The 14,509-nt window shown below is 32.2% G+C and overlaps 2 protein-coding genes across 3 annotated transcripts; both read right to left on the bottom strand.

The window, feature by feature from the left end:
• Positions 1–945: 945 nt before the first annotated feature.
• LOC105640033 (uncharacterized) lies at positions 946–4,807 on the bottom strand. The gene is made up of 2 exons (XM_089719764.1): positions 2,826–4,807; positions 946–1,176 (listed from the first exon to the last, which is right to left on the bottom strand). Exon 1 carries the CDS (start codon positions 4,604–4,606, stop codon positions 2,852–2,854), a length of 1,755 nt encoding a protein of 584 aa, XP_089575890.1. The 5' UTR covers positions 4,607–4,807; the 3' UTR covers positions 946–1,176; positions 2,826–2,851.
• A 2,709-nt stretch (positions 4,808–7,516) lies between these two features.
• FAS2 (Transducin/WD40 repeat-like superfamily protein) lies at positions 7,517–14,118 on the bottom strand. Of its 2 annotated transcripts, none has more exons than XM_089719770.1 (13): positions 13,838–14,118; positions 12,921–13,032; positions 12,342–12,368; positions 12,151–12,223; positions 11,643–11,746; positions 11,342–11,556; positions 11,156–11,252; positions 10,081–10,153; positions 9,863–9,951; positions 9,632–9,770; positions 9,039–9,139; positions 8,690–8,931; positions 7,517–7,787 (listed from the first exon to the last, which is right to left on the bottom strand). In XM_089719770.1, exons 1-12 carry the CDS (start codon positions 13,949–13,951, stop codon positions 8,705–8,707), a joined length of 1,371 nt encoding a protein of 456 aa, XP_089575896.1. In that variant the 5' UTR covers positions 13,952–14,118; the 3' UTR covers positions 7,517–7,787; positions 8,690–8,704. The 2 variants fall into 2 exon arrangements, with proteins under 2 accessions (XP_089575896.1, XP_089575897.1); XM_089719771.1 differs by having other exon boundaries at positions 7,517–7,784.
• Between the last annotated feature and the right edge of the window lie 391 nt (positions 14,119–14,509).

The raw sequence follows: 14,509 nt of genomic DNA, 5'->3' as shown, positions 1-14,509 counted from the left end.
TTTCACGAAATAGATCCAACACCATATCAAGATATCTTATGCACAGCCCAAGGACTCTTTGCTTTACACAAGCCATGCATAAGAGAATTATAAGTGAAATTATCAGGCATCAAGCCTTTGCAAGGCATTTCATCAAGAAGCCGCATTGCTTTATCTATCCTTTTTCTCTTACAGTAACAATGAATCAAGATGCTTTAGGTAACAACAGTAGGTGTACAGCCCTTTCTTACCATTAGGTTAAAAATTTTTCTAGCTTGATCCACTTGGTTGTACAGACAATATTCGTCCATCAATGAACCGTAGGTGATAACATGAGACTCTATTCCTCCCTGCATCATCAATTTGACTGCTTCATGAGCTTTTCCTTTCCTTCCATATAAAGTCCATCAACCAAAGTATTGTAAGGTAATTATATTTGGTGCGACGTTTGCTCTCAACATTTGGTTAAGCAACATAAAAGCTTCCTTCCATCTGCTTGACATACAGAAACCATGGATTAAGGTGCTGTAGGTCACAACATCAGGCAAGATACTTTCGCTCTTTATTTTCAAGAAGAGGTCTAATGCCTCGGCAACCAATGTGTCCTTGCAGAGGCTGTCAATGATAGCACTGTATGACACCAAATTAGGCAGGCAACCTTCCTCGACCATTCACAATCACAGTATAGGTATAAACATCAGGTTGATACCCTTTTTCAACAATATCATCAAACAAATCCATAGCTTCACCAATTTGTTTCTCTCATGTGGCTATTGATTATCTTCTCATTAGAATTGCTCATTATGTAACAATTATCTTATTTATCCTATATATTAAGCAGCATGTGATAATAATTTTCTCATTTTTACGTTTTCAGGAGACGTTTTGCACTTCATTTTAGCTTACCTTAATATATATGTCTTTATGAGACTGAACAAGCTGAAACAATAATAGAAAGAAAAGAGAAAACTGGAACAATGTTATATATTGATAATCGAGAGAGGGTAAAGTGTTTACTTATATAAAAGTCCTATAAAAGTTAAGCTGTATATAGCTGAATTATACAATAATACAAATAATATTCTACTTTTTAGACTTCCAAGAGACTAATGCATCACCAAGAAATACACAAAATCCTATGAGAGAACTCCTTGTAAAGGAACATGATGCCCTGTCTGCATAACGGTAAGCTTGGAGCTGCAAATTATTAGAAGCAAAGAAAAACAAACCCCTTGAGGGACAACCATTTAAATACTTAACAAGATACAGAGCAACCAAAAGATAAGGTCGTCTAGAAGAAGACATAAATTGATTGAGATGGTGAACATAGTAATTCAAGTCAGGTCTTGTTAAAGGGAATAAAGTAGTTCACCAACATCTAAAAGTTCTCCTTCATCTAGAGACTATTTAAGACCTCTAGGAAGAGGAGATAATGAAGCCTTAGCATCTTGCAAACCAGTTTCATGAACCACATCAAGAATAAATTTTTGCTAACTAATAATAGTGCCGTATCAGACCTGGCTATTTCAATACCCAGAAAGTATTTTGCAGAACCAAGATCCTTCTTAAAGAATTTACCATCAAGAGATTGTTTAACAGAAGTAATAGCACCCATCTCAGTTCTAGTAATTATAACATCAACATATACCAGAATAACAAGAAAATGATTATCAATAGATCTTATAAATGAACACTGATCATGAGTAGATTGACAAAACCCCAATTTCAAAATAAAGGTAGTAAATTCAAGGTTTCATTGCCTGGAAGCTTGTCTAAGACCATAAACAGATCTTTTTGACATAACTCCACTAGGCTTATATTTGATCTTAAAAATCCAAGTACCATTATTTTCTAAAGCAGTCAATTCTTCTGTCATTGCCTTAACCCAATTAGGATCTTTTGAGGCTTTAAGGTAAGTGGTTGGTTCATGAATTTTAGCTATTTAAATGAAAGCTAAATGAACTTGAATCAGTACTGGAGAGAACTAACTTGATGGAGAAATGACAATATTGACAAAATCCTTTAACGTGCTGGTTTGGAAATACTTCTGGTATTTCTTCTTAAAGGAACATGGTTTTGAGAAACAGGAGAAAATGCAGGATGTGAAGAAGAATCAATAGGAGGGAGACAGGTAATTGAGAGAGTTCAGTGAACTGGAAAGAGGAAAATGTGCTGGATCAGGTAAAGAAACATCAAAAGCAGTAGAATAAGGAGGACCAGGAACAGGAAAAGAAGATAGAATAGATTTTGAATTAAAAGGAAAATGAAGAACAAGTGATGGAGAAAGAGAAGACAGATTTACTAAAATAAGAAAGTTATTTTCTCTAAAATAAGGGGACAAAAATTACAAATTATGTTGGATAGCAAATTTAACAAGTGAAAAGAAACAACATTGCTCCCTTTTTTCTCTTGATAGCAAATTCAAGAGAAAGCAAGTAAAAATATAATAGGTCTCTTTTCGTAACAAAACTAGTTCGAAATATAATAGACAAATATAAAGCTTGAAAGAATCACATTAACTAGTTTCAGAACAAAGCCTAACGAACTAAGTATCAGATGTACACGAAACAAGATCGAAGTAAAACTCTATTTGGAAGAAAATTTACAGATTTAACTCGTCAAAGGCACATAAGTATGACAGGGAGAGTAAACAAATGAAAAGTAAACAACCAGTTCCCTCTTTTAATCGAGTGTGCTGCTTTTCTATGCCAGTTCAATGGGTATGCAGCAAGTTCAAGAGAAAGAAAGCAAATAAAACAATTAATATTCCAAATTATTGCCAAGGCCAGCTGCAGCAAATATATAGAACCACAAGCTACTGAATTAAACTCAAAACAGAACAATACCTCCTGTAACTGCATAACAATCAAACTCAATTTTCACCTTGAGAACTTTTAGAGCAGCTCAAAAGCTTTTTTACAAGCAGATCATCATTTACTACCAACTCCACAGTAGTGGCATCTGCAGAAAACCCCTTGCCAACCATTTCATCAATTAGTTTTGTTACCATTGACAAATCTTTGATTCGGAGATATCCTTGGATAATCACGTTATAAGAGCAACTGTTTGGTAAGCAACCATTCCCTTCCATTTTCCTAAACACCTTCAATGCTTCATCAAGTAATCCTTCTTTACTAAGTCCATTGACCATTATATTGTATGTGCAAACATCAGGATGCAACCCTTCCATGGAAAGTCTAGAAAACAATTCCTTTGCATCTTTAACCTTTCCAGCTTTGAACATACCATCAATTAGAGTACTATAAACAATAAGGTTAGGCTTCAATAATTTCTTTTGCATTTCACGAAATAGATCCAGCGCCATATCAAGACACATATGCTTACAAAAGCCATCTATCAAAACCGAGTACGCCGCCACATTGGGAGAATAGCCACTAGCTCGCAAGTCCTGGAAAAACTTATGTGCAGCCCAAGGGCTCTTTGCTTTACACAAGCCACGCATAAGAGAACTATAAGTAAAATCATCAGGCATCAAACCTTTGCAAGGCATTTCATCAAGAAGCCGCATTGCCTCATCTATCCTTTTTCTCTTACAGTAACAATGAATCAAGATGTTGTAGGTAACAACAGTAGGTGTACAGCCCTTGCTTACCATCAGGTTAAAAATTTCTCTAGCTTGATCCACTTCGTTGTGTACACAATATCCATCCATTAATGAACTGTAGGTGATAACATCAGGCTCTAGTCCTCTCTGCATCATCAATTTGACTACGCCATGAGCCCTTGAAACCTTTCCTTCCTTACAAAGTCCATCAACAAAAGTATTGAAGGTAATTAAATTTGGTGTGACGTTTGCTCTCAACATTTGGTTAAGCAACATAAAAGCTTCCTTCCATCTGCTTGACATGCACAGACCACGGATTAAGGTGCTGTATGTCACAACATTAGGTAAGATACCTTCGCTCTTTATTTTGAAGAAGAGGTCTAATGCCTCAGTAACCAATGTGTCCTTGCAGAGGCTGTCAATGATAGCATTAAATGACACCACATCAGGCAGGCAACCTTCCTCGACCATTCTTTTCAGAACACCAAAGGCCACATTGGTTTTCCCAATTTTACACAGACCATTCACAATCACAGTATAGGTATAAACATCAGGTTGATACCCTTTTTCAACAATATCATCAAACAAATCCACAGCTTCACCAAATTTATCCTCCCTACAAAGCCCATGGATTAAGGTAGTAAGCGTTACAATATCAGGCTTAAAACCAAGTTTGTAGATTTTACCTACAAGAGAGTACCCAAAATCCACATGGTCTAGATGGCAGAAGCAATTAATCAAAATACTTAAAGAATAAATATTATGTGAAATTCCATACATTTCCATCTGTTTAGCCAGAGAAATGACAGTAGCATAATGTTTCATTCGAACAAGTGCAGATAACAATTTACCAAATTCCTTAATAGGGGAAGGAGGATTACTATGAAGCATCAAATCAAAGGAAGCTAAACAATCATCAATGTTGTGGAATGAACCAGATTTGCTTTTACCTCTCAAATGAGTACTGCTTTTAGAACTACTAAAAGAAACGGAACCAAAAATATCCATTGACCGACGAAGCCGAAAAACAGTAAGGCATCTCCCTCTGCTAGTAGACATCATCGATTATCTGCCTCTGCACAAAGCAAAAGAGAAGCAGTTTTCGGGAGAAATTTGATGACCTTCCTCTGCGTAAACAGTCTAATTTTTTCGATTTCTTTTCTTCAATGACGAAAATTGGATCGGGTCACCGACCATGAAACCAGACCCAAAATATGATTACTTCTTCAAAACCCAAAATTGCCCCCACCACATTTCTACTAATAATTGATATAATTTTACCAAAGTATGTGTTAAAACTTTGCAATTGGTCTGATAATTGATATGTTATATATGCTCATTTGATCAAACTATCAGAATTATATATAGACTTTATCATCAAAACTATCCGTTAAGGTTGGAACTTAACTTTATCATTAATAAGTCGTCGGATTCGATTTCCTCTTAGTTTTAATGGATTTGAGTTTAGAAATCCAACCCAACACTACTTGTTATCATAATTGTATTTCTAGCTTGCTGGGTAAGCCAAAGACATTCAATTGAAATTTTTTTTTGGAGTTTAAACACCTAATTGTAAATATTTTCCATTGAAACATTAAATAGAAAATTTTCGAAAGTTTAAACTCTAAAATTATAATTAACCCTATTGTAAAAAACAAAATAGTATGAAAATTTTCGAAAGTTAAGATTACTGTTATATTACTTTGAAGTAAGATGGATTAAGTGCATATGGAGGAAAATATAACCTCCAGGTATATTAGAACAAAAAAAAAAAAAATCCATATCTATACTATACATAAATGTATGAATGGGGAGGGGGGAAATAATTGGATTTCCGATGACGCATCGGATGAAATTTGCATATTTTAAAATAACCTTAATAATTACCAATTAGAAATTTATATTTTATTAGTTGATTGGATATAAGTTATTAAAATTATTTTTTAAATAAATACATATACATAATTAAGATTTCAAATATTTTGAGAACTTTAATTTTATTGATTTAAAATAAAGATATTTTAATTTCATTGGTTATATTAATTTTCTATTTGAATCTAAATTGCATTAGAAAATTTAATCTAATTAAATTTTCAAAGTAATTAAATTAATAAAAATTTATTTCTTGAGAAATAAGTTTTTTCCCCTTTAATCATTAATGATAAGGTGAAAGTTGACAGTTCATAGAGCTTGACTTTTTAATATTTTAAAATTAATTTACCAATTTATCCAAATATCAATTAAATAATTTATACTATTTTATATTATTTTAGATATTTAAATCTATTACATGAAAATATATTGCGCGCTCCACTACATTGGACAAAATTGATATCAAAAGCAGAAAAAAAATATAAATCAAATTGATAAATATTATTTTAATTTTTTTTTAGAAAATTAATTAAATGTTATTTTTATTATCAATCTTTATAAATCCGTGAATATGAAGACTATGCAGTGAAACGGTGAACAAGCACCTATTCTATTCGTGAAGATATAAAAAGGAAACGAAAAAGGAAAGGAAAAGAAAAGTTCCCGACCGATACTAATAGAATGGCACGTGAAATTAGAAGAACAATTTATAGCTAATAATCAATCAATATAGATTATTATAAAATTTAAATATCTAGAGATAATGCAATAATTAAAATTTTGAAGCATTAAAGACTGTAAAATAGAAAAAAATTATTAATTTACAATGAATTTTCAATATTTCATGATATTGATTAAAAAAATTAATTTAAGTATTGAAAATGAAACTTAAATTCTTTTAATTTATTATGTACTGAATTTTTTAAAATGTGGTTAAATAATTTATTATTAAAGTCTATTAGTTAAGTACAATGAAATTAAAATAAATTTTTTAAATTTTCTCTTTGATTTAGACTTATTTGGATTATTTACACATTATTGTATTTTAAAATTTTTTATAATTCTAATTTAACAAAAAGAATAGAATTATGGAATCATAGTATTTTACTAATATATCAAATATGAATGGCTTTCCTCTTTTAGTCTAGTGAAATCTTTTTGAAAAAAATAGGCTATAAAGTTTGAATTAATGGAAAAGTGGTTATTTAGGCATGTTTGCTAGCATTTCCATTTTCAGCTTTCATATTTAAAGATGAAAATATAAGAGCTCTCTTCTTATTCAATAGTTTATTCTACTTTTTTAAAATTTATTGAATTTCATTTAATTGTTTATGATTTAATTAAATGTACTTTTTTAAAGCAATTTTAAAATTGATATAAAAATATTAGACCTTTGGGATTTTAATTTTTTTAAATATTTTTTTTAATAAATATGTAGGACTTTGTAAGTTTTGAATTTAATTTCATTTATATTTATTTATAAACTTGAGAAATGATCTTCCATTACTACTATTATTATTTGAACATTGATCCCTCTATGGAACTTTAAGCAATTTAATTTTAGATTTTGTGCAAAACACATGGAGCCCAAAATATTACATACCATTGATAAAATTTCAACTTTATTACTTTAACCTTTGTCACTCTCAATATTTATGTTGATCTATCAAACACTTTAACTTAGATAACTCTCTCTATTAAAGCACTTCAATTTTTTAAATTATTTTATTAAACACTTCAACTTACAAAATCAAATCAATTGAACACCCGATCAGAAGTTGAAATTTATAAAAATTATTATTATAAAAGTCATGCTAATTACATATCAAGTTGATACTTTACAAATAAAAGTCAAAAACCCTTAAAATTATTGATATTAATCTCCAAAAGTGTATAATATTATCAAAATTTACAAGTTTAAATACACATGGATCATTTGCAAATTTAAGTTGCTATTAAATTAAAATTGCAAAGTTCAAAGGTGAATTTATGTATTCAGCCTATACTTTATTTTAGTAGTGATGAAGCTAAACTTCCTCTTGACAACCATGTTTGCCAATGAGTGAATTAGATTTAAAACAATATATAACAGAATGAAAATACCATAATGGGACGAGTTTACTATAATCGGATTAAGGTGTTACAAAAATTATCCTATGGGAAAAATCTTATCCAATAACATATATGCAGCTTTAAAAACAATAGAACTGGGGGGAGGGAGAAGAGAACATGGGGATTAGTGTTCTTATAACTGCACATTTGTTCAAAAATTTGACTGCTGTACAAGCACATTATACTAAAAACAACTTTAAAAGACAAGATCTCGGTCCAGTTTCCAGCACTCCAGCAAACTTAATCTGAAGCTGTCCTGCTGGAATCAACAATTCAATTCAGTCACAACACAAACAAACGGTTAACCAAGATATTGTGAAATTAAACCCTATAAAAGCATAAAATGATATTTTTTACATTTCTGCAAATGTGGAAGACATAATTAGTAGCCAAGTAAAATTATAGCATACCATATAAAATTCTCTGCTAACTTTTTTAAGAAAGTTTGGTTTGTGAATAATCTAATGAATCAAAGAAAACCCTATTCTATCAAAGACCAAAATTATCAATAAAAAAGTGAGAGAGAAACAAAAGGTTATAAGAAAGCTTCTCCTTCTTAGAGTCCTTTTTTTTTTTTTTTCTTTTTTTATCTTTTCCAACTCAGCAAACCTTCTATTTAAGTTAGTCCTCCAAAGACATTGCATAATAGCTCATGCAACTCCTCCCATGCGAGTATTTTAAAAAAATGGAGTCTATTGGCCACAATGATTTGCTATTTATGTTACTTTGGTGTAAATTTAGTACCACAGAATAGTTAAATAGTTGTTTTGTGTGGTGTTGTAATAATAACTTACATTTTTTGTCCTTTGAAATGTTAAACATTAATCATATTCATATGAACAATTACATATTGTAATTTTTTGACTGATCATAAAAAGTTAAATGCTAAACTATATATGAAGTCAGTTAGCACTAGGATATGTAGATCCTTCTCTAAATTATATTCACTATCAATTAAGTACAGAAGTAAAAAGTACAGACTTGACTCGAAATCTTTTACAAAACAGAAAAGAAAGCTTATAGTATAGAAGCATATTCAAGCCTTAATAATGAAAAGTTGTTTCCACAAGTCAGGCATCTCATATTTGGGGAAAAAGCAATAAATAATAATAGACAAAGATCATGATTCTACAAAAGACAATTACTAAAATGTGGACTTACCAAAAACTCTGGTGGTTATTTTGGATCAATGGCCATGGGAGTTATTCGCCTCTTGGCCGGCTTATTTGAAATTGGAGTACTAATTGAGCTTTGTGAAGCCTCCTTCCAGTCATTCTTCTCTACTTCCGTTTTTCTTATATTTGCTGCTAAAGAACAATCATCTGCAGGTATTTCAATTACTCTTTCCTCTGATTTTTCAACGATAGGCCTTTTATTCTCATAAACCATGTCCTTCTTGTATTCTACAGCAGAGTAAAAGAGAGTGCTTGAGAAAGGATCCAAAACAAGGAAGAAACTTAATGGACAAACAAGGCAAAAAAAAAAAAAAAAAGAATAAATAACAGCAAACCTGGTAAGGAGACAGGCGACCCCAGTTCATTGATTTCAAATTCGACTAAAGTGCAATAGCCATCTTGAGAAGACACAGCCAAATACTGGGCATTGGATGACCTAAAAGCGAAAAAAAAAAGAGCTAGAAATTCAAAAAATGCTTAACGAAGTAAAGCGTAGTAATCATCCCAAACAATTATACATTGAAGTGGCAAAATAGTGAAAGAGAGCTGAGCTTTTCTGCTTCTGTCTAATATATTAGATTGAAGGAGAAGAATTATGCAGGCATAGACCCTGTTGCAATTATGTTCAAGATGTAAACAGTCAAATGATAGTGAATTCATTCTTGTAAATTGCAAATATTCACAACAGCAGAAAATATGGTTGGTCATCATGCAGAAGCACTTTTTTCTACTGCAATCAGGGCTGAAGTAGGGGTTGGCGAGAAGAAGAGAATTATATAAGTACCTCTTTATCCAATATTTTCTGAGTTTCATTTTTGAAATTCCTAGGAGCATGAATTTTATAAATAAATGATATGGAAAAAAAAAATGGTGTCCACTAGAAGAATCATTTTGCAAGTCGGCCCCCACAAATCAGACACAAACTCACCATGCAATGTCGGTTATGGCTGCATAGTGAAGACCAGCCAAGATTGCTATTGGAGATGCATCCTCTGTGTCATATATATACAATGAGTTTAAAGTTGCCACCGCAAAAATTAGGCGATAAGGAAGCTTGAAGAACCCGGCTGCATGAGCCAATAAAGACATTCAGCTTGCCAGTTACTATCACACTTATGCTCAGCTACAATACACTCAACAAAAGCAAAAGAATGGACACCTGATTGTAATCCCCTAAGGTTAAAAGCCATGGGACAGAAGCGAATTGCTACAACAGGTTTACTGGCACCAGGGAGCATTAAAGCAGGTCTACATATAAAAAAAAAGGAAAAAATGCATTGACAGATTGGACTTTGTTCCTGATGGACGATAGACCACAAAACTCAACTTTTTAGAATGTCAATAAAAAGAAATAATAAGCTCTAGGGCACATCTTGCCTTGAAAAATCCTTTCTGGAAAATACATAAGCAGTATTTACCGTCTCTGAAGCAGGTGAAATTTTGTAAGAACCTGCAATGCCAAATTAGCTATATGAACATAAACATCAAAAAGGAACATACAGTCATAGAAAACGTACTGGCATAAATGGAAAAAGGTGCACAAGACATAGACTCCATATTAGGTTATGAAAAAAAAATTCAAAAATAAATAATTTTATAGGTTTGATACATAATATCAACATATTTGCAACTTTTCACCAACCATACAGGGAAATAAAACAAAGCGAAGCAAATGAGAAGAGGAAATCTGCATTTATACAATCACATCAAACAACTTCGTGGAGCATATGCTTAATGTTTAATATGCTTTCATGCAATCTATTGCAAATCCTAGCAATCCAACTATAAAAGCAAATAATGATCAGAATAAAGAAGTTTTTCACCAGTGAAAATTATAAATGCCAGCATGTAGTTCAGGTTCTTTCCTCTTGGTCCTGTGACCCAAGAATCAATTGAAGGCTTTTCTCAAGATATCAACTTCAACCACAGAACCTTTGCAACTAGGAGCGAGCATTTAACAGTTTTAACTGAAAAAGCAAATGGAATCGATCTAGTTTGCTTTTTTATTTTGTTTTTTCCATTAATCATTTCAGTATATGGTTCTGTGTAACTTCAGTATTCGGTGTAGAAAATAAGACCAAATGTGCCCAAAAATAGTTAAAATGAACCAAACTGAACCGGTTCGGTTCTGTACGTAATTCAGTTTAAGTTGGTTCCAAAAATTTGCGATACATTTTTTTATTTTGTCAGTTTGGTTCGGTTTAGAACCAACCGACTGATTGTACACCCCTATTTTAAACAATAAATAGGAACAAGGTAAAACTTTATGCTGGAGGACCTTAAGAAAGGTAAAGCTAGACACTAACATCTTCCAGAAAAGTAAAGCTAGAGACCAAGACTATGTCATGTACAGCCTGTAGAAACAGGATAAAAAAAAGTGTGTGATAAAACAGTTACATAATGTATCATCACTAAAACATTAATAAGATTGAACATGTCTTTAGTTCTGTACCTGCTGGCAGAAGAAAAAATGATCCATCAGGTGACCATGCCAATCTTCGAAAGAAAGATGGCAATGTTTCATCATGGAAGAGATGGTTTTTCGAAGACTGCATCTCAAAACATGTATGAGGTTTATAACATGTAACAAATCCATCTACATTCTGGAGCAAATGAAGAAATCATGGTATTCTCTGACCTTAGAATCATCTGTTGGCCGTTGCTCTGCCTTTGCAATGATGTGCTGACAAACATAACTTATCTTCTCAACACCTTTTGTTTTTGTATCAGGCTTATTAACATAAAGTCTGCAAGTTCTATCTGAACTAAGAGAAGCAACATACTTGGACAATGGATCCCAAGCCACACCTTGAACATAATGGAAATGACCATCCAATAACTGATGCACAGAACCTGAAGAAAAGACACGAGGAATCAGAAAATCAACAATCAAAATACTCTAACCACTGTGCACTATGATCTTTTATTGTCTTTCTTGCCTTTGTTAACATCCCATATGATGCAAGAATTATCAACTGATCCAGAGACCAAAAACGCACAATCTGGAGACCACTGCAGGTCCAGCACATCTTTCCGATGAAATCTGGTCCAAAAGAAATGATAATAGATAAACCAAAAATCACAAAGTATAAGGAATTGTAAAGAATATTCCAGATAAAATATGCTCAAGTGTTGAAAAAATAACGAATGAAATTTGGCCTAAAACTAGCCCTAGATCAAACCATCTTGATCTCAGCAGAAAAATTGTTTCTTAAAAATGAATACTGATTTTTACTATATTATTCTTCTCAATCAGTATGGTGGATTAACGGAATGGATGAATGTGTCAAATCATCAATTCAAGTTTTGGCTCACATCAGAATGATAAATGACGATTTGAACCTGATCCAGGTTTGAATCCTCGAAACAACAAGACCAAATCTGATTAGCCAATGGTCAGGCCCGTGGATGCATGTAGCAGCTTAAGGATGCATTAAAAGAACTTACGATAAATTCTTGAGAACTTTCCAGGTTTGGCCTGTTTCTGTGGAATGCAACTTCCATATTATCAACTCCCCTCCTGCAGAGACATTGTATTCAAGAACATATAAATAAATTGCCTAGATAATTAACTCATGACCATTGTTTGGTTATATTTTATATTGAGAGACAAACAGCTGCTATGACTGAAGTCATACCATCAGCTCCAGAGGCAAGTTGATCTCCTGCATAGTATAAAGAGACATATTACCTCAAATGAGGAAAGAAAAGGAGCAATGACAGATAGCTTGATTTCAGAATTGTTTTATAAGAAATGCAGTGAGAATACAATATGTAGACATAACATACACATATAAGAGACTATATGCAGATTAAAGAACAATTAAAATGATGCTGACTTGAACTTACCAGCAGGTGAAGCAACGAAGTATAAGAAATGATGAAACTAGAAAAACATATGCTAGATCCAAGAGTGAAAAGTTTACAATTCATAACCAAAAGAATAACACATAAGCTTCAAGAATTCAAAATATCAAAACAAATCCCCAATGCTTAATGGCCTTTTGCAGGCGTGTCCCATAATCTACCATGTGGAATACTGTTACTATTTATAATCTATATGCCACGTGAATCACTAAGGCATAGTTAGTGCACTATGATGATCACACCTTTCAGCTTTGCCAACAAGTAATAGGTTTTACAACCATTAACAATAACATGAAGGAGAGAGAAGAGAAGAAGAAAGAAAGAAATTGAGGATCTGTGTTTTCTTTTACCAGATGGTGAGAACCGAAGAGCATTCACAGCAGAACTATGGTAGGAAAGACTGTTTTGGTAAGAAGCTGTTGGGATTTTCTCCTGTGCTTCACCTGAATTTATTAACCAAAGCTGAAAGTTCCATCACAGCATAACTAACAATTAGTCTTTGCTCCATTCCATACTATTATTAGACTATGAAAAAGGCTATCTTGATTTCCAATTGAACTCCATCCAGCCAAATAATTGAACCATTTTACATTATCATTAGAACAAATGAAGGAATTCATCTAATACTTTGTTTGACTTCATGTGTTTTATTTGAAATCTAGGATTTTAAACAGTAAATTATATTAGTAAAAGCACATGCTTTAAAGCAATTAAAATCAAAATTTTAATCAAATCCAAATTCAAACATTCAAATCTATGATTTCAAACTCAATATTAGTTCATTTGCACATGAATTTCATTCATAATATTCATTTTAATTCTTCTAATTTTAGTCAAGTCAAATTCGAAGTTCTGCTACTAACAGAATTTATTAGCAATTTCTAACAATTGTATTAGAATTTATCTCAAGGATAATCAATTCCATAAGATAAATCTCACAAACAAACATATCAATTGTGTATCATATATGAATTCCATAATTTTTCTTTTCTTCTAATTTCTTCCTTTTTTTTTTTTTTTTTGCAAAAATAATTTATACCAAACATGTTGTTACCTCAAATTCAAAAAATGAAAACAGAAACCAGTACACTGGCTCATTTCAACAAACACATACAGCAGTATATATTTTCATAAAAATAAAAATCAAAACACGACCTTAAATTCCACCAAGAAAAAAAAAAATACCAGTTTTAAAAAGGAAAATACAAATCGCACAATTAAGCAAAATTAGAGCATCAAACCTAATATTACATTTTTTTTCAAATACCTTGATATCAAAATCGGCGCCGCCAGTGGCGAGGAGACCCGAGATCGGGTGAAAGTCTAGGGTTAGTACAGGCTTTGTGCCATGCCAATTGATCTGCACTGTTCCTCCTTTCATTTCTTTTCTTATTTACCTTTTCTTCTTGTCAAATCCTATCTCCCCTGTTAGACCTGTAGGAAAGCAGAGGAAATTCTTGCTTGGAGTGAGTGAAAGGAGAGGGAGAGGGATTTTCGGCGTTGGCGGGCTACTGCAGCTTTAATTTGGCGGGAAATGGCTAAATGGAGCTGATAACAGTGTATTTATATCTCGGAACTCGTTGGGCCACGTAAGCCCCGTTTGGGCTATTGGCGAACGTTTTTGTTTCCGGAAGAGCCTAATCCATGATAAGTTTGAGCTTTCCATTTTGTGTTTATTTTAGGATAACCAAGGATAGTAGTTTTTAGCTGTAATTTGTAACCAAGCAGGATCATGTAACTTTTTTTTTTTTTTTTTTTTTTTTTGTGGGACAGGGAAAACGTAAATTAGCTTGTGAGTATGGCTAACAATCTAACAATAATTATTTCGGAATAAAGGTTAATTTGTTCTCAAAACTTATTTAGCAGAATAAAAAAAAGTTAGATTTAACTTTTTGGACTAATTTAGCTTTTGAATTTATATAAAATAATTAAAAAGATT

Source organism: Jatropha curcas, chromosome 3 (genome assembly GCF_041381405.1).
Source record: "Jatropha curcas cultivar XTBG-Jc1 chromosome 3, XTBG_Jcur_1.0, whole genome shotgun sequence".
NCBI lineage: Eukaryota > Viridiplantae > Streptophyta > Magnoliopsida > Malpighiales > Euphorbiaceae > Jatropha > Jatropha curcas.
Note: the sequence above shows the minus strand (reverse complement) of the source record. Positions and strands in the feature narration are given on the sequence as shown.